The sequence below is a fragment of the Schistocerca nitens genome, chromosome 4 (assembly GCF_023898315.1).
Source record: "Schistocerca nitens isolate TAMUIC-IGC-003100 chromosome 4, iqSchNite1.1, whole genome shotgun sequence".
Taxonomy (NCBI): domain Eukaryota; kingdom Metazoa; phylum Arthropoda; class Insecta; order Orthoptera; family Acrididae; genus Schistocerca; species Schistocerca nitens.
The window spans coordinates 701,241,729-701,266,770 of NC_064617.1; the positions used below are offsets into that span (position 1 = coordinate 701,241,729).

The 25,042-nt window shown below is 43.6% G+C and overlaps 1 protein-coding gene across 1 annotated transcript in view; it reads left to right on the plus strand.

The window, feature by feature from the left end:
* Positions 1 to 863: 863 nt before the first annotated feature.
* LOC126252069 (lysyl oxidase homolog 3) overlaps positions 864 to 25,042 on the plus strand; it is a 131,543-nt gene continuing 107,364 nt past the window's right edge. The window contains exon 1 of the mRNA XM_049952915.1: positions 864 to 1,536. Coding sequence (XP_049808872.1) covers positions 1,353 to 1,536 — 184 coding nt within the window. The 5' untranslated portion in view covers positions 864 to 1,352. The remainder of the gene's footprint in view (positions 1,537 to 25,042) is intronic.

A 25,042-nucleotide genomic window follows, 5' to 3' on the forward strand; every position in this document is an offset into this window, starting at 1 on the left:
TGGAAGGTGGAGGTTGATCCTCACACTTGCAACAATGTTGAGTGAGGCAGCTCAAAGGCAATACTCGAGGCTGGGAAAGTGAGGTCAGGATATTGTTTGAGGAAAGGGTGGGACTTACAATGATGGCCGGTGGGAGGGTTTTTGCAGTCACTGGTTTTGTGGTCGTTATATATTAGGCATCTTTGGTAGTTGTAGGATTCATGGCAGGATTTGGTGGTACAACGGTGTGTCGTCTTTTGTTGATCGGAGCCTCATGGTGGAGAAGGTAGTCGATTGTGGATGGAAAATGGTTCAAATGGTTGTAAGCACTATGGGACTTAACATCAGAGGTCATCAGTCCCCTAGACTTAGGACTACTTAAACCTAACTAACCTAAGGACATCACACATATGCATGCCCGAGGCAGGATTCGAATCTGCGGCCTTAGCAGCCGCGTGGTTCCGGACTGAAGCGCCTAGAGCCGCTCGGGCACAGCGGCCGGCTTTGTGGATGGAGGAGATTCAGTGAAGATGTGCACTTTTAAGGTTGAGCCAGAGTCGTCAATTGGACTGTAGGCTGACGCATGTAATTAACGGATCTCCTTTATTTTGTAGTGATAGGTGTAAGGATGTACAGCTGCTCCCAGATGTCTCTCCTTACTCCGTCTACGAAGTGTAGCAAGAATGATGTCATATGCACGAACAGTCTTTTGCAAGCTGTTTGCGCGACAAGGCGACCGCTCCTGCGGCGAGTGTTGACAGGCGGCGCGCCCTCCTTTTTGCTGGCCCGGCGGCGCGGGGCGGCGCGTGCAGAGCGCCGCAGGAGGTCGCCGCGGGGTGACGTCAGGCGCGTCGGCTGCAGCGGCCATAAAGAGCGCCGGGCAGGCGCGGGTCTGCACAGTGACCGGCAGACCGCGGCAGTCGTCACCACAGCGTCCGCTCATGGGATAGGCCACCGCCGACCGCACCTGCGTGACCGACCCGGCTTCTGGCCGGTACCTGCCGCATGCTCTCCAGGTGAACGTCGCTCCAGGGCGCTGAATCTGCAGCAGCTGGACCTCACCGCTACTTGGCTGACTCAGGTGGCGAACCTAGCGATACCAGTATTCCGACACGCTGCAGACGTGACTCTCACTGCGTTTGTTTACCGTTAATTCTTGCGTTGCTACACGACACGACGCATGTGGTGCTGACAGTGAATTCCGGACCCTTTTTAGTGAGCTTTTAGCGTCGGTTTTATCGCAGCGAGGGTTTAGTGTTGCCCGAAACGCGGCAGCTGTTGGCGTTCGTCGTTCGTATAGCAGTTTTTTTTTTTCGACTTTTGGGCGGTAGTGGTCGCCAGCCCGCAGCGCAGGAAGAGAGAAGGCGCCCGCGATGCGACTGCTGAGATACTGCGCGCTGGCGTGCGCGCTGCACCTGGCCTCGGCGGCGGCCAACAACGAGACGGCGACCGGGGCGGTGCGCCAGCAGAAGGCGCTCCAGCTGCGCAAGCAGATGCGCCGGCTGCGGAAGCACGAGGGCGCCGTCAGGCTCGTCAACGGCGACGACGAGCACGAAGGTAACCTGCTGCTGCAATGTGTGCGAGATCCTAAGACACGTTTTAAGCTCGAACATCGCTACGTTCCTGGAGGAGAAATACAGATTCAGCAGACATCAACTGTGTGGAACACAGATTCCTTTATTCACGTTCGATATCTTGCAAACAGACGATACACGCGTAAAGGTAAGCGTTGCTCCTAGACCTCCGTTAGGCGTACCACATTCTCCACAGTGCCGATGGTACTGTTACCGACGACTGTGCCGCTGAAGCGGAGTTATTGAACGCAGTTTTCCGAAATTCCTTCACCAGGGAAGACGAATGGAATATTCCAGAATTTGAAACACGAACAGCTGCTAGCATGAGTTTCTTAGAAGTAGATACCTTAGGGGTTGCGAAGCAACTCAAATCGCTTGATACGGGCAAGTCTTCAGGTCCAGATTATATACCGATGAGGTTCCTTTCAGATTACGCTGATACAATAGCTCCCTACTTAGCAATCTTATACAACCGCTCGCTCACCGATAGATCTGTACCTACAGATTGGAAAACTGCGCAGGTCGCACCAGTGTTTAAGAAGGGTAGTAGGAGTAATCCACCGAACTACAGACCTATATCATTGACGTCGGTTTGCAGTAGGGTTTTGGAGCATATACTGTATTCAAACATTATGAATCACCTCGAAGGGAACGATCTATTGATACGCAATCAGCATGGTTTCAGAAAACATAGTTCTTGTGCAACGCAGCTAGCTCTTTATTCGCACGAAGTAATGGCCGCTATCGACAGGGGATATCAAGTTGATTCCGTATTTCTAGATTTCCGGAAACCTTTTGACACCGTTCCTCACAAGCGACTTCTAATCAGGTTGCGGGCCTATGGTGTATCTACATCTACATTTATACTCCGCAAGCCACCCAACGGTGTGTGGCGGAGGGCACTTTACGTGCCACTGTCATTACCTCGCTTTTCTGTTCCAGTTGCGTATGGTTCGCGCGAAGAACGACTGTCTGAAAGCCTCCGTGCGCGCTCGAATCTCTCTAATTTTACATTCGTGATCTCCTCAGGAGGTATAAGTAGGGGGAAGTAATATATTCGATACCTCATCCAGAAACGCACCCACTCGAAACCTGGCGAGGAAGCTACACCGCGATGCAGAGCGCCTCTCTTGCAGAGTCTGCCACTTGAGTTTGCTAAACATCTCCGTAACGCTATCACGGTTACCAAATAACCCTGTGACGAAACGTGCCGCTCTTCTTTGGATCTTCTCTATCTCCTCCGTCAACCCGATCTGGTACGGATCCCACAATGATGAGCAATACTCAAGTATAGGTCGAACGAGTGTTTTGTAAGCCACCTCCTTTGTTGATGGACTACATTTTCTCAGTTGTGCGACTGGATTCGTGATTTCCTGTCAGGAAGTCCGCAGCTCGTGGTCGTGCGGTAGCGTTCTCGCTTCCCGCGCCCGGGTTCCCGGGTTCGATTCCCGGCGGGGTCAGGGATTTTCTCTGCCTCGTGATGACTGGGTGTTGTGTGATGTCGTTAGGTTAGTTAGGTTAAAAAAATGGTTCAAATGGCTCTGAGCACTATGGGACTTAACTTCTGTGGTCATCAGTCCACTAGAACGTAGAACTACTTAAACCTAACTAACCTAAGGACATCACACACATCCATGCCTGACGCAGGATTCGAACCTGCGACCGTAGCGGTCACGCGGTTCCAAACTGAAGCGCTTAGAACCGCACGGCCACACCGGCCGGGAGTTAGGTTTAAGTAGTTCTAAGTTCTAGGGGACTGATGACCATAGATGTTAAGTCCCATAGTGCTCAGAGCCATTTCCTGTCAGGAAAGTCGCAGTTCGTAGTAACAGACGGCAAATCATCGAGTAAAACTGAAGTGATATCAGGTGTTCCCCAGGGAAGCGTCCTGGGACCTCTGCTGTTCCTGATCTATGTAAATGACCTGGGTGATCCACATGAGTTCCAAAAGAAATCCGTTGGAATTCGATTACTCGATAAATAATACAATTCTGAAGGCTGTCAATTCAACTATGTACCTGGGTGTTAAAATTACGAACAACTTCAGTTGGAAAGACCACATAGATAATATTGTGGGGAAGGTGGGCCAAGGGTTGCGTTTCAGTGGCAGGACACTTAGAAGATGCAACAAGTCCACTAAAGAGACAGCTTACACTACACTCGTTCGTCCTCTGTTAGAATATTGCTGCGCGATGTGGGATCCTTACCAGGTGGGATTGACGGAGGACATCGAAAGGGTGCAAAAAAGGGCAGCTCGTTTTGTATTATCACGTAAAAGGGGAGAGAGTGTGGCAGATATGATACGCGAGTTGGAATGGAAGTCATTAAAGCAAAGACGGTTTTCGTCGCGGCGAGATCTATTTACGAAATTTCAGTCACCAACTTTCTCTTCCGAATGCGAAAATATTTTGTTGAGCCCAACCTACATAGGTAGGAATGATCATCAAAATAAAATAAGAGAAATCAGAGCTCGAACAGAAAGGTTTAGGTGTTCGTTTTTCCCGCGCGCTCTTCGGGAGTGGAATGGTAGAGAGATAGTATGATTGTGGTTCGATGAACCCTCTGCCAAGCACTTAAATGTGAATTGCAGAGTAATCATGTAGATGTAGATGTAAGGTACGATCGCAGAGAGTGTATTCAAAGATATGCAATCGGTCCAATGACTTTTTGACAAATAGAATGTATTATGTCCAATAGAAACAGAAAAAACAGTGTGTTTGCCGCAAGGCACTGTAATAGGACCAAGGGTTTATCCAGTGAGTGCACCTGACCCTAATCTTCGCAAACCAAATTCGTATCGTGTCCCAGACAGATGTATTCGTTCAATAGGAGAGCTTCTTCGAACTCTGGAAGGTAGGAAATGAGGTACTGGAGAAAGTAAAGCTGTGAGAATTGATCTTCAGTCGTGGTTGGGTAGCTCAGGCGACAGAGCACCTGCTGGCGCAGTGGTTAGACACTGGACTCGCATTCGGGAGGACGACGGATCAATCCCGCGTCCGGTTACCCTGATTTAGGTTTTCCGTGATTTCCCTAAATCGCTCCAGGCAAATGCCGGGATGTTTCCTTTCAAAGGGCACGGCCGACTTCCGGACCGTCCTTCCCTAATCCGATGATACCGATAACCTCGCTGTCTGGTCTCCTTCCCCAAACAATCCATCCCAACAGAGCACCTGCCCATGGAAGGAAATATTCCTAGTCCCAGATTCGGTCCGGCAGACAGTTTTAATCTCCCAGGAAGTTTCATATCAGCACACACTTCACTGCAGAGTGAAAATTTCCTTCCAATTTAGCATCAGTTTTAAGAAGGCCACAACGTGTAATAAATACTGACTAGTATCAAGTGCATCCAGGACTATCAGAGTGTTCGCCGACAGCACTTTCATCTACATGGTTTTTTTTTTTTTTTTTGCTGGATTGTATGGAAATGTACAAAGAACTAGACAAAATTTTTGCTCGGTTTAATGAAAAGAAAATCTCTTAAATATGGGCAAATGGAAGATTATGCACATACCAAAGAGAAATGACCCGATACCACTCAGTTGCAAGATCGGGGGTAAAGGTTTCGAAACTGTCTCATTGTTTTAATATTTAGTGTAATTTTAAAAAGAGATAAAAAGTGTCTTCGTCTACATAAATACTCTCCAAATCACAGTGAAGTGCATGGCACTTTTGGAAACGTTCGCTCGCTATGCTCTTTAGAGTTTTCTGTGCGTTGAAGTCTTTTAGTAATTTTCGTGCTTTGGTTTTCAGCTGACATTGTTTATTGTTTCTAGTGAAATATTTCAGTAAAATTTTCATCCACTGTTTTAACTTCATTGAGTGTTCCAGTCGCCGCTTGAATTTTTGGTTTTAGCTAATTATTTTGTGAAGTTTTGTTGGTATTGGTATTAGTTGTGGTTTAGTAGTATTAATAAAAGTAGTTGCTTTCTTAGTAGCGAGAGAAATTCGAGACCGCTATTGTTAGTTCTATATATAGTTCTACTGGTGTAACTGAACGTAGACGTATAGTTCTTTTTCAGTAACTGTAAAATTTCACCATGAGCGAGAAATGTGGGCTCTGTCCTAGGTTTGTAAGTATTTTCATTGGGGGTGAATGCAGTGGGGAAGCCAGTGGGCGTTGTGGCGAGATCCTCTCCTGGGAATGCAGAATCTCTATAGAAATAAGTTGATAGAGGAGCAGGGACGTAAGATCTGTGCCCTACGGGTACACTTAAACACCCAAAGGAGTAACTAGATAGGTTGAGGAAGATGAAGGGCGCTGGGGAATGGTAACTGGCATTTGGCAAGAAGGCAGCGAGGGGGAGGAGGTATTCAGAAAGTTATACTTTGCGTGCATACAACAGATTTGACCAACTGTCAGAGTTGAGTGGAGAGAAGACTCTTGTAGCTGTAGGTGTAGAAAACCTGCAGCAGTCCGCAGCAGGTAGTGGGCCTAGGTCAGTTGCAAAGTCTAACAGAAAGAAGGTTCTGCAGCTAGGTAGTTTGCACGATAGAGGTGTGGGCCAGCAGTTGCCGGAAGCGTTGGGGAATGTGTACCAGGTAACCAGCATTGTGAAGCTAGAGGAGAGTTATGTAGGAATTTTACGAAGAAGGGTCAGGTAGTGATAGAGGGTGGAGCAGGGAGTAGTCTTGATGGGGACAGAGAATATGATGTAGGTGGTGACCTGGTAAAGATAGTTACTCAAACTGGTGGCACTAATGTGCATTTCGTGCAACTATTTCAGTGTCATGATCGGTCTCATCTCAAAGCGGCTGTTAGGCGCGTTAACATAGTGCTGGAGAAGGTGCTGATGGCAGAGGGCATGGGTCACATTGCAGTGGTGCCAGTTGAGTCTGTCAGTAGATTTGGTTTCACTAGGCATGGCCTGCACCTTAATAGGTATGGGAAGAGGAGGCTGGCAAAGCTTATAGGGGACAGTCTAGTGGGTGGTGGTAGGATCACTCATGGAAAAATTCCTGTAGTAGTTGGTGACAGAGTTGCACCTTTTCTAGATAGAAGTCAGCTGACAGGTATACCTGCTAAAAGGAAGCCCCTCTAACTGAGGGTTCACCTTCAGAGGACGTCATGTTTCCAAGTAGAGAAGGAATTAGCATGTTTCATCAAAATATAAGATGTATTAGAGATAAAGTTAGTGAACTGCTTATAGATGTTCACTCTGAAATTATTGATATATTCGAGCACGAATTAAATAATTTGGCAATTCAGAGGCTTCCTTTACCTGAATACAGATTAGCTTGCTGTTTTTCAAGGACTTCCTTGCGGGGTGGGGGAGTGGCCACGTACGTAAAAAACAGTATTTCATTTGAGTCCATAGACGTATCACGGCACTGCGCTGAACAGATATTAGAATGCTGTGCAGCATTGGTTGAATTTAGTGAAACTAAACTTCTAATTGTTGTTGTTTATAGGTCCCCTAACTCTGACTTCAGAGCATTACTGCTCAAGCTAGAGAGGGTTCTTAATTCACTGTATAGGAAGTACCAGAAATTAGTTATATGTGGTGACTTCAATATTAATTTTGTATGTGATGGTGCAGGAAAAAGGATGTTGGTAGGTCTCCTAAATTCATATGATCTGATGCAGACTGTGTTTTTTTCCAACTAGGGTGCAGGGGAACAGTAGCACAGCCATAGACAATATTTTTATTCATTCTTCATTACTAGATGGGCATTCTGTTAGTAAAAGGATGAATGGCCTTTCAGACCATGATGCACATATTTTAACACTAAAAGGCTTCTGTGCTCAAACAAATGTCACATATAATTACAAACTATGTAGGGAAAGTTAATCCAACAGCAATAGAGAGTTTTTAAAACCTCGTCCTTGGAACAAGAGTGGCAGGATGTTTACAGTGCTAATAACAGAGATGACAAATATAGCACACAAATATAACATATTTCTCATGCTCTTTGAGAGTTGATTTCCATTAGAACGTTCTAAACGGGGTACTAGCAATAAAAGGCAGCCTGGGTGGCTGACTAGTGCGATAAGGATATCATGTAGAACAAAGCGGAAATTATATCAAAATGTTAGTAGTCACAATCAAGCTACAATAGCCCATTACAAACAGTACTCTAAAGTGCCTAAAAATGCCATTAGGAAAGCAAAGATTATGTGGTACGCAAATAGAATAGCTAATTCACAGGATAAAATTAAAACCATATGATCAGTTGTGAAGCAAGTCTCTGGTCAGCAGCACAAGGTCGACGATATAAAGTCAGCTCGTAGTAAAAAAATTTTTGTTACTGATAAATCATATATATGCACAGTATTTAACAATCATTTTCTTAGCATTTCTGGTGAATTAAATAAAAATTTAGTTTCAACAGAGAGTCATGTAACTCTCTTGGCAAATGTCGTTCCGAGATTGATGTCTGAAATACTCCTCTGTGATACAGACAATGGGGAGACTGAGTCAATAATTAAATCACTGAAGACTAAGGACTGTCATGAATATGATGGAGTGTCTAGCAGAATATTAAAGTACTGTGCTGCACATGTTAGCCCTGTATTTAGCCATATTTGTAATTTTTCCTTTATGAATGGTCAGTTTCCTGAACGATTAAAGTACTCAATAGTAAAGCCGCTTTACAAAAAGGGAGAAAGGGATAATGTAGATAATTTAAGACCTATCTCCATGCCATCAGTGTTTGCTAAAGTTATTGGTTCAAATGGTTCAAATGGCTCTGAGCACTATGGGACTTAACATCTTAGGTCATCAGTCCCCTAGAACTTAGAACTAGTTAAACCTAACTAACCTAAGGACATCACACACATCCATGCCCGAGGCAGGATTCGAACCTGCGACCGTAGCAGTCGCGCGGTTCCGGACTGCGCGCCTAGAACCGTGAGACCACCGCGGCCGGCAAAGTTATTGAAAAGGCTGTGTATGTAAGGATAATTGATCATTCTATACCACACGATTTGCATTCAAATGTGTAGTTCGACTTTAGAAGTCTTTTAACAGCTGAAAATGCTTTATTGTCTTTTCTCTGTGAGGTATTGTATGGGTTAAGCAAAAGGTTTCGAACGGTAGGCATAGTTTTTGATGTAACTAATGCGTTTGATTGTGTTGATCACAAAATATTGCTCCATAAGTTGGACCATTACAGTATGCAGGGACTAGCTTGCAATTGATTCATCTTTTGCTTGCAACAAATAGCAAAATGTCATCATTCACAGTTTTGAGAATGGCTGTGATGCCGGCTGTGAGTGGAGACAGTCAAATGTGGGGTGCCCCAGGGATAAGTGATGGGGCCACTCCTGTTCCTTATTTATATAAATGATATGCCTTCTAGTATTCTAAAATATTTCTGTTTGCTGTTGACACTAGCTTGGTAGTAAAGGATGTTGTGTGCAACATTGGCTCGGTTTCAAATAGTGCAGCACATGACGTAAGTTCATGGCTTGTAGAAAATTAACTAACGCTAAGTCGCAGTAAGACTCAGTTTTTACAGTTTCTAACACACAATTCAACAAAACCTGATGTTTTAATTTCACAGAATGGTTATATGACTAGTTATACTGAACATTTCAAATGTCTGGGCGTTCAGATAGATAGAAAACTGTCATGGAAACCCCTCGTTCAGGATTTTGTTCAAAGACTTAATGCTGCTATTTTTACTATTCGAACGGTATTTTACTATTTGACACGAAAATTAATCTTCTTTACTTATTTTCATTCGCTTATGTAGTATGGTATTATATTTTGGGGTAACTCTTCCCATTCTAAAAGGATATTTTTGGCTCAGAAACGGGCGGTTCGGGCAATAAATGGTGTAAGTTCACGAACCTCCTGTCGACCCCTGTTCATGAGTGTGGGTATTTTGGCATTGGCCTCTCAACATATATATTCTTTGCTGTCATTCTTGTTTACAACATTAGTTTATTCCCAAGAATAAGCAGATTTCACTCAGTTAATACCGAGCAGAAATCAAACCTGCATTTTGGGTCGGACTTCATTAACACTTGTGCAGAAAGGTGTGTAATATACTGCTAGATCCATTTTCAATAAGCTGCCACAAGAATTCAAAACTCTTAGCAGGAATCCAAATGCTTTCAAATCGAAATTGAAGAGTTTCCTCTTGGGTAACTCCTGTTCTGCCGAGGAGTTCCTTGAAAAATTAAGCTGATTCTTGTTGCATTGTCGATTGCGTTTACTTAAACTTATAGCTTGATATTTTCCGGTTCATTTTTATCTGTTATTACTTTTATGTTGCAATTTCATGTACTGACACGTTCCATGACCTTAGAGATTTGCTCCTCAATTTGATCCTACGGAACTTGAGGTGTATATAAATAAATAAATAAACAGCGTACTTAGCATAGCATCACATGTGGTGCTTTCTTTTCTTTCCAATTGCGTGTGGGGCAAAGAATGACTACTGCCCAGATGCCTCTTTCTTGCTGTAATAGTCTAACCCTGTCTTCACGGTCCCTGTGGGAGCGGTATATAGAGCGCTGATGAATATCTCTGAAGTCTTCACTTAATGCTGGTTCCTGATATTTTTTTCTTTTTTTTTTTTCGTGGGCTTCAGAGGGATAACTGGCATCTACATTCAGTGGTCTGCCAAGTCATCTGTTTTGACATTTCCGTGACTCACTCTCGTGAGTCAGACAAACCAGTATGAACTAGAGCCGACCTTCAATATATGCCTTGAATACGCTCTGTTGGTCCTATTTAGTGAGGATTATCCACAAATGATCAATAATTCTCCTTTGTAGACTGACTGCATTTTTCCAATATACTGCCAATGAACCAAAATCTGCCGTTTGCTTCACCTACGACCGAGCGTTTGTGATGATTCTGTTCCATATTCATACAAGCTGTTACACAGATATATTTTTATGAGTTGAATGATTCCGACTGCTGCTCATTGATGTTATATTCATAGAACAGTAACTGTCCGCGTTTTGTGAAGCGTACGGTTGAACACTTATCAGAATTTAAACAAGTGCCAAATTTTGCACCACTTTGAAATCTTATCAATATGTGATTCCAAATTTGTACAGGTTTTGTCAGACAGTACTTCATTGAAGGTAATGGCATCATCTGCAAAATGTCTGAGGTTGGTATTAATTTTGTTTGTTAGGTTATTAATGCATAAGAATAACAATAGTCCCTAGAGTATACTTTGAACTACAATATTCCTGAAGGATAGATACCTCTCCCAAGGAATCGGACCGAGGAAGGTGATACACTGACTGGATTCGCATTAGGGAGTGAGGTGGTTCAAATACCCGTCCGGTGGCCACCTAATTAACTCGCCTCCCTCCCTCCACCCTTGCCCTCACCGTTCTCTCGTTCTCTCCAACCAATCCATGTCATCAACGGATAACATTTATCTAAATAAAACGAACGCCTGTTGCTTCCGTGTGCTCTCTAATTTTTACAATAGTCGTATTTACTTTATGAGTGAATAGTGTGGAGTAACAAGTTCGCAGAAATTTCTGTGTGGAATGATGCCTGCACTTTAAAACTCATCTTTTCACAATACGCTTGACGCCGTTGTATATGCCTCCTATTTTATTAAGAATAGGACAACACTTTCGCATCTACAAATCATAAATCCCCCGGTAATCTTAACATTATGTGTTTCATTACACCCTTCAGTGTCCTAAAGATGTCTTTAATACTGAACGACGTATTGTAGTTATTAAACTATTTCCTTGTTGCCTTGAAGATCGCTAAAACAGCAGTGCACATTTTCATTTCTGCTAGTTAGCCGTGTTTCATCTCCGAATTTTCAAACGACCTTCTCATTAGACATTCTTTCCCAGTTCTGGCGTATCTGTCAGTTTCTATTAAAGAAGAGTCGCTCACACCTCGCAGAGAATGGTCGCAGTTCGCTCGCAAATGCAAACGTCCTACTCAACAGCATCCTAAATGTCGCAAATAAGATTGTACGCGGGAACAGCGCCACCCAACTACGGAACTTCATATGCGTACAGCGTCCAACGACACCAGCGTGACACTGATCAAAAACGACAGAACGGTGCACTAATTTTCCGAACCTACAATTGTTCATTAAGACTTTTTCAGGAATTCAAGAGTTCTATATCATCTGCCAGTATTGCCCCTCATAGAAGATGCCAGAAGTACCGGTGATCCTGTTTAGGCTCTCATAATCGTTCCTTTAGGCGCCACTACCAATCCGAACAACACCTGGTTGGTATGAAGGAATCACAAAGTCCTGTAGTCTGCCATTAACATGTACCGTGAGGTAGTCCGCGTCCTCATCTCAGGTTGTCGCGGTTGTCGCGTTCCATGGTTTCTGAAACCAATGGCGGCGATTGCACACCGGTGTTAATGTTTGGTAATGTACTAGGGGTAAGATAGATACTGCCTACAGGAAAATTAAAGAGACCTTTGGAGAGAAGAGAACCACTTGTATGAATATCAAGAGCTCAGATGACAACCCAGTTCTAAGCAAAGAAGGGAAGGCAGAAACGTGGAAGGAGTATATAGAGGGTTTATACAAGGACGATGTACTTGAGGACAGTATTAAGGAAATAGAAGAGGATGTAGATGAAGATGAAATGGGAGATAAGATACTGCGTGAAGAGTTTGACAGAGCACTGAAAGACCTGAGTCGAAACAAGGCCCCGGGAGTAGACAACATTCCATTAGAACTACTGATGGCCTTGGGAGAGCCAGTCATGACAAAACTCTACCATCTGGTGAGCAAGATGTATGAGACAGGCGAAATACCCACAGACTTCAACAAGAATATAGTAATTCCAATACCAAAGAAAGCAGGTGTTCACAGATGTGAAAATTACCGAACTATCAGTTTAATAAGTCACAGCTGCAAAATACTAACGCGAATTCTTTACAGACGAATGGAAAAACTGGTAGAAGCGGACCTCGGGGAAGATCAGTTTGGATTCCGTAGAAATACTGGAACACGTGAGGCAATACTAACCTTACGACTTATCTTAGAAGAAAGATTAAGAAAAGGCAAACCTACGTTTCTAGCATTTGTAGACTTAGAGAAAGCTTTTGACAACGTTAACTGGAATACCCTCTTTCAAATTCTGAAGGTGGCAGGGGTAAAATACAAGGAGCGAAAGGCTATTTACAATTTGTACAGAAACCAGATGGCAGTTATAAGAGTCGAGGGGCATGAAAGGGAAGCAGTGGTTGGGAAAGGAGTGAGACAGGGTTGTAGCCTCTCCCCGATGTTATTCAATCTGTATATTGAGCAAGCAGTAAAGGAAACAAAAGAAAAATTCGGAGTAGGTATTAAAATTCATGGAGAAGAAGTAAAAACTTTGAGGTTCGCCGATGACATTGTAATTCTGTCAGAGACAGCAAAGGACTTGGATGAGCAGTTGAACGGAATGGACAGTGCCTTGAAAGGAGGATATAACATGAACATCAACAAAAGCAAAACGAGGATAATGTAGTCAAATTAAATCGGGTGATGCTGAGGGGATTAGATTAGGAAATGAGACACTTAAAGTAGTAAAGGAGTTTTGCTATTTAGGGAGTAAAATAAATGATGATGGTCGAAGTAGAGAGGATATAAAATGTAGACTGGCAATGGCAAGGAAAGCGTTTCTGAAGAAGAGAAATTTGTTAACATCGAGTATAGATTTAAGTGTCAGGAAGTCGTTTCTGAAAGCATTTGTATGGAGTGAAGCCATGTATGGAAGTGAAACATGGACGATAACCAGTTTGGACAAGAAGAGAATAGAAGCTTTCGAAATGTGGTGCTACAGAAGAATGCTGAAGATAAGGTGGGTAGATCACGTAACTAATGAGGAGGTATTGAATAGGATTGGGGAGAAGAGAAGTTTGTGGCACAACTTGACTAGAAGAAGGGATCGGTTGGTAGGACATGTTTTGAGGCATCAAGGGATCACAAATTTAGCATTGGAGGTCAGCGTGGAGGGTAAAAATCGTAGAGGGAGACCAAGAGATCAATACACTAAGCAGATTCAGAAGGATGTAGGTTGCAGTAGGTACTGGGAGATGAAGAAGCTTGCACAGGATAGAGTAGCATGGAGATCTGCATCAAACCAGTCTCAGGACTGAAGACCACAACAACAACAACAATGTAGGGTACTCAGGTATGACAATGATTTTTTCACCCATAACAGAGAAACGGTTGTGAATGTTAGGATGGTCCACCTGTTAACCAGCACTGATCTGCAAAGTGATATCATGCTCTGTGATCCGTCTGTCCGCTGTTACAAGCCGCGGCTTGCTGCCTTTGCCGACCACTGGGCAGCGTCTTCTCAGTCTGGAATCTTACTGATCGAAGTACAGTGGCCTTCAGAGATCAGTACCGGTTCGAATTGAGCCCCGATGAGCAGTGAAGACGTGTCTGAAGACGCCGTGGACAGCTGGGGGGTACCAACCTGACTGATGTCCACCATACAGCCAGACAACTAGGAGTGATGGTCTGGGCTCCAACTTCTTTTCATAGCAGGTCCCCTTTGGTTGTCATCCGCGACACGCTAACAGAACAGTGGTACGTCGAATATATTCTACGCCTCGTTTTGTTGCCCTTCATGGCAAGCCATCCTGGACTTATACACTACTGGCCATTAAAATTGCTACGCCACGAAGATGACGTGCTACAGACGCGAAATTTAACCGACAGGAAGAAGATGCTGTGATATGCAAATGATTAGCTTTTCAGAGCATTCACACAAGGTTGGGGCCGGTGGCGACACCTACAACATGCTGACATGAGGAAAGTTTCCAACAGATTTCTCATACACAAACAACAGTTGAGCGGCGTTGCCTGGGGAAACGTTGTTTTGATGCCTCGTGTAAGGATGAGAAATGCGTACCATCACGTTTCCGACTTTGATAAAGGTCGGATTGTAGCCTAACGCGATTGCGGTTTATCGTATCGCGACATTGGTTGAGATCCAATGACTGTTAGCAGAATATGGAATCGGTGGGTTCAGGAGGGTAATACGGAATGCCGTACTGCATCCCAACGGCCTCGTATCACTAGGAGTCGAGATGACAGACATCTTATCCGCATGGCTGTAACGGATCGTGCAGCAACGTCTCGATCCCTGAGTCAACAGATTGGGACGTTTGCAAGACAACAACCATCTGCACGAACAGCTCGATGGCTGCGGTTACCCTTGTCAATGCATCACAGACAAGAACGCCTGCGATGGTGTACTCAACGACGAACCTGGGTGCACGAATGGCAAAACGTCATTTTTTCCGGATGAATCCAGGTTCTGTATACAGCATCATGGTGGTCGCATCCGTGTTTGGCGACATCGCGGTGAACGCACATTGGAAGCGTGTATTCGTCATCGCCATACCGGCGTGATGGAATGGGGTGCCATTGGTTACACGTCTCGGTCACCTCTTGTTCGCACTGACGGCACTTTGAACAGTGGACGTTACATTTCAGATGTGTTACGACCCGTGGCTCTACCCTTCATTCGATCCCTCCGAGAGCTTACATTTCAACAGGATAATGCACGACCGCATGTTGCATTCCTGTATGGGCCTTTCTGGATACAGAAAATGTTCGTCTGCTGCCCTGGCCAGCACATTCTCCAGATCTCTCACCGATTGAAAACGTCTGGTCAATGGTGGCCGAGCAACTGGCTCGTCACAATACGCCAGTCACTACTCTTGATGAACTCTGGTATCGTGTTGAAGCTGCATGGACAGCAGCTCCTGTGCACGCCATCCAAGCTCTGTTTGGCTCAATGCCCAGGCGTATCAAAACCGTTATTACGGCCAGAGGTGGTTGTTCTGGGTACTGATTTCTCAGGATCTATGCACCCACATTGCGTGAAAATGTAATCACATGTCAGTTCTAGTATAATATATTTGTCCAATGAATACCCATTTATCATCTGCATTTCTTCTTGGTGTAGCAATTTTAATGGTCAGTAGTGTATTTCATCACGATAACCCCGTCCGCACATGAGTATCCACTTCTTTTCTTCGTGCTTGCCAAACCCTACCTTGGCCAGAAAGATTGCCGGATGTCTCCCCAATTAATAACGTTTGTTGCATTATAGGCAGGACGCTCGAACTATCTCGGGATTCTGACGATCTAACGCCCCAATTGGACAGAATTTGGCACGCCATCCCTCAGGACATTTAGAAACTCTGTTAATCAATGCCAAGCCGAATAACTGCCTGCATAAGGCCAGAGGTGGACCAACGTGTAATTGATTTGCGCAATTAATGAAGCTTTTTCTCTTGAATAAATCATCCATTTTTTCTGAAATTGTAATCATTTGTTTGTCTGTACATGTACATCGCATCTACCGATTTCCGTCCCATTCGAATAATCCTTTAGTGCTGATTCATTTTTTTCTTAGAGTGCACGTTCAGTTCCTTAAAAAAATGACGAAGACTTCCAAAAAGAACTAATTACATATCAGAGTGGTTAACTTATCAAGAGCCAGGAACAAAAAAATTATTAACTGACAGCCACTCTCCAACCGTTGGTGACCACGTAGTGCTGTTCAAAGTTAGTGTCGTGACGCCGGCCGGAGTGGCCGAGCGGGTCTAGGCGCTACAGTCTGGAACCGCGTGACCGCTACGGTCGCAGGTTCGAATCCTGCCTCGGGCATGGATGTGTGTGATGGTCTTAGGTTAGTTAGGTTTAAGTAGTTCTAAGTTCTAGGGGACTGATGACCTCAGAAGTTAAGTCCCATAGTGCTCAGAGCCATTTGAACCATTTGAAGTGTCGTGACAGGCGTGCAAACACTGCTGCCTAGTGTAGTGACACTATGGTTAAGGCAGTTCGCATTCGTGAGGGGAGCGGTCAAGATCCTCATGACAATAATATGATTTTAGTGTTCACAGTTTTTAAGAGATAATTAAAGCGAATTCTTGTATCTTTCTTGTAAACCTGCAGACTTCTTTTTGAGACGACCGCTGAACTTTATCTCATTCACGTACAGTCACTTCTCTATGCTATGTATGCTCTGTTTCTGAATTTCACTCCATTTGGAACGTGGAAGTGCTCATCGATTGCGCTTATTTCAGTTGGTGAAAGAAGGTACAGCAGTCAGTCACAACTTGTGTTTACTGTAGCAGATGTACAGTAGATTTCGGTCACTGAATGACTATTATCAGTGCAGCAGATCAGGTTAACACATTTCCGTCGTTACTTGGCTTAGTCCCTCTTGGACAACAGATGTCAAGAGTTCGAATTGTACTCAACAATTCAAACTGCAATTGCATTTCGATCTCTTGGCGTATATAGTTCAAGGGGGACTATGCCAAATAACGACTGAAGTGTTTTAACTTTATCTGTTGCACTGAAGATGGTCACTCAGTGACCGAAATCTAGGTTTGCTACACAAGTTGCAGCTGATTGTTATATCTTCTCCCCCCCTCCCCCCCCCCCCCCCGCCAATTGGCTGCATGTTACTATAAAATAATTTGAACATACTTTTTCCCATTCTCTAGTAAGCATACCATATAACTGAATGATAGAGACATCGTTCTTTAACATGTATGGCTGCATAAACATAAGAACTTTGTTTAGCTTTCTGTGAACCCGACATTAAGTTATTAGAAGTGAGAACAAATGCGAAAAGAATGTAAGTTCTTAAATAAGTATGTTCTCAAAACATAGGACTCTAGATACTCATGCTCAGCTTCAAATGGTTCAAATGGCTCTGAGCACTATGGGACTTAACTTCTGAGATCATCAGTCCCCTAGAACTTAGAACTACTTAAACCTAACTAACCTAAGGACATCACACACATCCATGCCCGAGGCAGGATTCGAACCTGCGACCGTAGCATGCTCGGGAGTTAGGTACAAACTGTTTTTAGCCCTTTTGTCCCAATAAAGAATCTTTAGTGTGACTCGGTGGCTCACTGCCTTACTATGGATCCAAATCATTGGGGTTCGATACACGGTCAGTCCAACAACTTTGTCTGTCACTTATCAATTCTTTCACCTCGGGCAATGTCTGCTAACGTGATAAAGGCTGAGTGGCACCGTGCTTCAGAGTTCCCCTGCAGCTGGCTTGGAAAGTCATTTCGGAAGTCGGAGAAAGGCAGTAGGAGCTGTAATAAGGCCATGTCGCATAAAGCACTGTGGTTTTCCAACCACCCTTCGGGTTGATGACAGATTTGCTTTTAGGAATCATTATGATGAGATTATGTGGAGTAGAATCACAAGGAAGTAGATTATCAGTACTAAAATCCATGTCCAAATCTGCAAAATATATTGGACTTAATTTACTGTTAAGCTGTCGATTGTATTTTACTATCCACTGGAATAATATGCCGCACACAGTCTTGCTCCTCCTGCTTAACCGTCCAGTTAATGTGTATGTTTGATCTGATTATGTATTTTTCTGATGAACAGTCTAAGAACCGACGGTAGACCGATTTATGCGAGGACTCAAGTTTTGGCATTTATCAAGCAAAATCTGGTGTCACCACGAAACCATTCCGAACTTGTTTGTTTACGATTATCACCGTTCTGTGGCCTGCCAGAGTGGAATATTAAGAGTCCACATTCAAGGACAGTTATCGGTCTCTCCACGAAACAGTGCCGAAAGGTCAAGTTAGTGTCCTAGAAAATGAACATCCTGCCCTACTTGCTTAATCTTTCTACGCGCTGTGACGGTTTTCAACATGTCAAGGATACACACAGTTATCACATCACTATGGCCGCCTGCTGAATGATACGTCCATAGAGCGTAGGTCATCAGTAAATTCATGTGTGAAGCGCCGACTAAATAGGTACATAAAATTAGTGGCAGGCTGTCCGCTCTAGTGTCGTTGAGGAAGAATGCAATTTCTCAGACTGAAAACAGGAATTGTAGGTTTTTGGGTCAAGGACAGCAAAATTTCTGTAACAGTAAACTTCATGAAGACTTCTTGTGCCTTTATGTTGAAAATGTGTAGTGAATAGACTAACGGTATTACCTCGGAAATTGCAGAATTACGTGTGTCAGTGATGTCCAGAGTGAGCGTAAAATATGAATGCTCAGGAAGTCTGCGCGACATGTTACTGTGGAATACGTCACAATCTAAATTAGCAAGTAATGACACTAGTATCTACCATCTACATCAATCCATGTGCATATACCACTGTGTATGAGTCTCCGAAGCGTCCGGAATTACGATTTCTGCACCCCATGCCAAGGACAGTTAGCTGGCTGGCTACATGCAGTCTCCCCAGACAAGTCACAATCCCTGTATTATAAAACTTCGACATGTCTGGTGACAAACGATCGATAAGTCACATTCCAGTCGTTGTTGGGAGAGTAAGATACAGTGGGGACAGCTGAGGAATGTTCTTGTGAAACTCCAAGCAACAATTAAATCATGTGGAACACAGCGTTGGCCGATCTGGCTGTAAATCCATCACGTTCGTTACACATGATAACTGTCTTTTTGGAGGAGATAGGATCTTTGAATATTGAAATGGCTACAAGTATCCAGAGATGGCTGGAAGAGCTTGACGAGCACTTCAGGGTGATTCCCTAGCCCCTAAAATTCTCGTTTCTTCACCTACACTGTCGGAAATGAAGAATACAAGTATTACACTATGCTAGTCTGATATTTATCAAACTTTGTGGACATGTTCATCACACACCGGGTATTAAATTATTAAACTTTCATTCCATTCAGAACTAATCTCCATCATCGACAGCGGCGTAAAGTATGACCACCAAAAACACGAATACACTTCTGTGGCATGAAAGCAGACAGGCACTGAAATGCATCTTGAGGAATTTCTTGCCACGCTGAAACATGTACTATGTCAGTTCACGAAGACTACTGGTTGGAGGCTGATATGAGAGTCTAAGTCTTCCCATCTCATCGCAGACAAACTCTGTGGGTGGCAAATTTGGGCATCGGCAGGCCAGTCAAGGATCTGTATATTCCTCAAGGCGTCTGTGGTGTAAACGTGAGTGTAGGGTTTTATATTGTCCTGCTGGAATATGCTATTTGGTATCCTGGTCTTGAAGGATATGACAACAGGTTTTAGCCTTCCTTCAACAACTACCAAATAAATCCTTTTATCACCTCCGACAGCTATTCACATCATGATCCCAGGAGTTGGAAGGGAATGTGACTCAAAAACCGTTGTTTCCAGTGATCTTTCACCAGGTTGTCTATTGACACTTTGGCTTCAATCTGATCACCACAAACGGAACGTCACTCTGTGAACAACACAGAATGCCATTCAATGTCCCAGAAAACTCTGGCTCTAGTGGTATGATGTCAGCACTAAACGATGAGTGGCAGCCCGAGGTCTCAACCCAGTTTCCAGCTGTCTGTTTCCGACGGTCTGTGGTGGTGGTTCAAAAATCAAATGTGTGTGAAATCTTACGGGACTTAACTGCTAAGGTCATCAGTCCCTAAGCTTACACACTACTTAACCTAAATTATCCTAAGGACAAACACACACACCCATGCCCGAGGGAGGACTCGAACCTCCGCCGGGACCAGCCGCACAATCCATGACTGCAGCGCCTGAGACGGCTCGGCTAATCCCGCGCGGCTGTGGTGGTGGTGCCCGTAATCCCTGGGCGGATACCAGCTATTGTCATTAGTCTATTTGTCACAGTCGAATAATCCTGTGATCTTCTGGTAGTGCAGTCCCTATGGAAGGGTGCATGCCTACTCTTTTTGCCATACGACTGCCTTGAGTTCATCCCACCACTACTCGTTCTTGCTCACTGCACTGCAGCCAACAGACAGTACGATCGGTCGGTGGAATGCCCTCATGGTCCTCATATCTAAAATAATTCGATCTTCGTAACAGTAACAAAGATTTTGACGAGCTTCACATGAACCCCTCCAGTACAGAAAGCCTGGAGACTGGATGAACAAAAAAAATAGTGGTTTTAACCCTTCAGGCGTTCTACATAATCCCCCCCAGTTGAGTACTCGTACAGAAGTTCATACAACCACGCGAAACTGTCAGAAAAGTCCTTCTTTTGAATGTTGTTCCTCTCGCGCCTCACGTTGGCTTGCATGTTTCCCGTGTCATCAAAGCCTTGACCCTTCAGGTGAATTTCTGTACTATGATAGTTTGTGGTAGGTTCGTATTCGTTAATAATAAGTCTTAGCATCCAAGACGGTTCATTCCAGAAAGAAATGTCCAAGTTTTTCATTTCAGTCAGTTCAGGGCAGACGTCCACGTGTTGCTGTTTCTGTTCGGGAGTCGAAGTGTATTGGAAAAATTTTGAACACATTTTTCTCTTTTTCTTTTTCCTTGAGAATGCCTAGTACACTTGATTTAGAAATGTTGTTCCATTGTGATTTTTGACACACCAGCGTTGAAACACTACGGCCGCACGTCCACTGCTTAACAAGTCTGCTCGCAGCTGACTGGTAGAATGCACATATGTTGTTTACAGTTGTTAGTTCAAGCTGCCACCGTAGTTACTGCGCTGGCGTCGCTCGTACGCCAGGAAGTCTCGGAACTTTTTTACAGACGATGCACGTCCTCCGGGCACACTGTGTTGCACCTCCGTCTAAGAACTTCCAGTAACATTATACATACCCAGTAGACATATAATGTAATCATATCATTTTTCATTTGTAGGAAAGGATTTTCTGTTCTGAAAATTTTTAAAATAAGTTTGCATAATGATGAAATTAAAAGAGGTATGCTGTTTTGTGAAACTCGATATTCGCATGCATTGCCAAGTAAAAGCGGTCCCTACTCTCAAGAAAAAGTCTGTTGATCAAAAGAGGGGACGCTAAGAATGGGGGCATGTTTTTATAATTACATAACGTAAGTTGGTGTACTTCTTCACAACACCTTTTTCACCATATGACATGGATTTTTGCTTAATCATTTAGATTTCTAACCGAATCGTCGCTCACTTTGTGTGCAATGTCTACGGAACTTGGATAGTTTGTAGACTGGACCCTGGTGAAATTATTGACACAAAGATTATGGCATGAAACGGATAAACTCTCTTATCTCTGTACAACTACACAATGAAGGTCGTTCCTTGGCGCATTTATATTTCGTAACTGAACGCAGTAGTGTTTAGAAATTGACCTGCTAGAAAAGCTTTTGGGGATTATTCAGCACTAATTACTGAGAGTGCGCAGACTATAAATGAAAGCGGAAAGTGAGAGGGAATTAGATTAACTGATCTGGTAAAGGTGGATATTTATTGCAATCAAATTCCACTACCACACACGAATCAGTGAGTATATCCCGAACAACTATAGATTTTATATGGTGGCTCATACATCTATGAAAGACATTTCCACACCTTACCAGTCTGATGAACAGGAGAGTCCTCTTCGGGAGCAAATAGGATACGACGCATGGAAATCGTTGAACAATGACTAGTTCCTAATGGAACCTATCAATCAATCATACAGAGGAGAAATCAAATGTAACGACTGCATGCTACGCCAGTACAAGAGAGTCTCCTTACAACGCATCAGATACGACTGGCACCCGAATCCATTACAACGATAAAATAAAAATAATCTGGTAAAACTCGACATGCAGAAATATTACCAAACATAGAGAGGTTCATCCACTCCGTAACGTCAACACCATGGAATTGAAGAAAGTGATTAGGGACAAAAAACAAGATCAGAGCCAAAACGTAAATTTACAATAATTTAGATAAAATTTAGTAAGTGAAACTGTTAGCAAATTGTATAGGAGTTTGTTTTACGCAGTGAACTGAGCTCTTTCTAACAGTAAGAATTACCAAACCCAAATCACCGATTAGCAAAGACGTGGTGCTAAGTATTATACAAAGAGCAAGTTTGACGTAATGAATATGTGGTATTAAGAACACAGTAAATGATGCAAATCCGATTGGATGAATATGGAGAGATCGCTGAGGGTGATTAAATGATAGAGAGATTAGTGAAATTTAGGTGATTGGGAATTGGCACACGGGTCTGTCACTCACGAATTCTAGGATCCGTTACACCTGATCAAATTTAGCGTTAATGGGCTGTGGCAGCAGACGATGTATGCGAGTGCCTTTGCTAACAGCACATTACTTGAAGCGCACCTCATGGGCTCATGACCCCAGACGTCTGGAAAACCGTGGCTTGGTCAGATGAGTCCGATTCCGGTTGGTAAGAGCTGATGGTAGGGTTCGAGTGTGGTGTAGACTTCACTGAGCCATGAATACAAGTTGTCAACAAGACACTGTGCAAGCTGGTGGTGGCTCCAAAATTGTTTGGGCTGTGTGTATGTGGAGCGGACTGGGTCTTTTGGTCCAAGTGAACCGATCATTGACTGGAAATGGTTACACTGGGCTACGTGGAGACCATCTGCAGTCATTAATTGACCTCATGTTCCCAAACGACGATTCAGACGAATGATTCGGCCACCCAGATCGCTCGACATGAATCCTACCGAACATTTATGGAACATAATCTAGAGGTCAGTTTACGCATAAAATACTGCCCCGGCAACACTTCTGCAATTATGGATGGCTGTGCCGCGCGGGATTAGCCGAGCGGTCTAGGGGGTTCAGTCATAGACTGTGCGGCTGATCCCGGCGGAGGTTCGAGTCCTCCCTCGGGCATGGGTGTGTGTGTTTGTCCTTAGGATAATTTAGGTTAAGTAGTGTGTAAGCTTAGGGGCTGATGACCTTAGCAGTTAAGTCCCATAAGATTTCACACACATTTTAACATTTTTGAACATGGACGGCTGTAGATGCAGCATGACTCAGTATTTTTGCAGGGGACTTCCGACTTGTTGAGTCCATGCCACGTCGAGTTGCTGCACTACGTCGGAAAAATAGAGGTCGGACACGATATTAGGAGATATCCCATGACTTTTGTCATTTCAGTGCGTTTCCTGAAATACACTGTTGTAGCTATTTTTCTCCAATGAATTAAACTAAAAGCGAAATGCTTCTGGTTATAGGTACATTAACGTACATCGAGCCACGAGGAAATAATAACCAACAGCACTCCTCCTACACAACGCATGTCATACTGATTTTCGTCTGACGGAAGGCTAGTCAGGAGTACATAAACGAGCTAGCATACTGTGTTTCACTTAGTTTTAACACTCCCACTAGTGGACGTGAGTGACAGCGGATTGGAGGCACTACAGTTAAACTCAATCAGGTGCCACCAGAGGCGCGACCGCCGCTCCAGTTCACATGGTCTCGGCTCAGTTTTGGGCAAGTTGCCTTGGTCCAGTATAGTATAATGCGTCACATGAGCTCAATTAAATCCTGCCTAGCTGCTATTCGGATTTCGACCCTGCTTTGGACCTTGACCTTCTGGCTTACATACTTGGAGTTTATGCAGTGCTCCATTCACAACAACCTTGGATTTGTTCAAAGATCACGCTTTCGTGTCAGGTGCGGACAGTTTACCTGCCATACGATGTTTGACGTCTTCACTAGCCAGTGAAATTTTGGTATCCACTTGACTCCTCTAATGTGACGTACGGTAGAAAAGGTACAGCCCTGCTTCCTCGGTAACACTCCATTACCTAACCAAATAGTGAAGGTTCCGATGTCGCTGGTAAAGAATGGGAAAGTTCGGTGGCCTCTAAAATGCTTTTGGAGGGACTTAGGCCATGAGTCAGCATAGAATTTAATCCTGCCTCTCGTATCTCAACGTCATGAAGAAAACGAACATGGGACTTCGCTATGGACGCAGCCATCTGACTGAACTAAACAGTTAGATAACACCCATGCTTAATTGAAGGAAGTATTAATGCACACTAAAAAATAAACCCTTTTTAATTATGTGGCTGAACCAATCCTTTTGGGTGTAACTGCAAACAGTTTCATAGAGCTTTACTTCCTAATTGCGCGGCTGGTCCCAGCGGAGGTTCGAGTCCTCCCTCGGGCATGGGTGTGTGTGTTTGTCCTTAGGTAAATTTAGGTTAAGTAGTGTGCAAGCTTAGGGACTGATGACTTTAACAGTTAAGTCCCATAAGATTTCACACACATTTGAACATTTTCTAATTGCGCTGTTATTATCGTACTTGACTGTAATAATAATAATAATAATGGAAAAAACGGATGCCTATAAATATCTAGGATACAGACAAAAAATAGGAATAGATAATACAAATATTAAAGAAGAACTAAAAGAAAAATATAGACAAAGACTAACAAAAATACTGAAAACAGAATTGACAGCAAGAAACAAGACAAAAGCTATAAATACTTATGCCATACCAATATTGACCTACTCATTTGGAGTAGTGAAATGGAGTAACACAGACCTAGAAGCACTCAATACCCTTACACGATCACAATGCCACAAATATAGAATACATCACATACATTCAGCAATAGAAAGATTCACATTAAGCAGAAAGGAAGGAGGAAGGGGATTTATCGATATAAAAAACCTACATTATGGACAGGTAGACAATTTAAGAAAATTCTTTATAGAACGAGCAGAAACTAGCAAAATACACAAAGCAATCACTCATATAAATACATCGGCTACACCACTACAATTTCATAACCACCTCTACAACCCTTTAAACCACATAACATCAACAGATACGAAGAAAGTAAATTGGAAAAAGAAAAC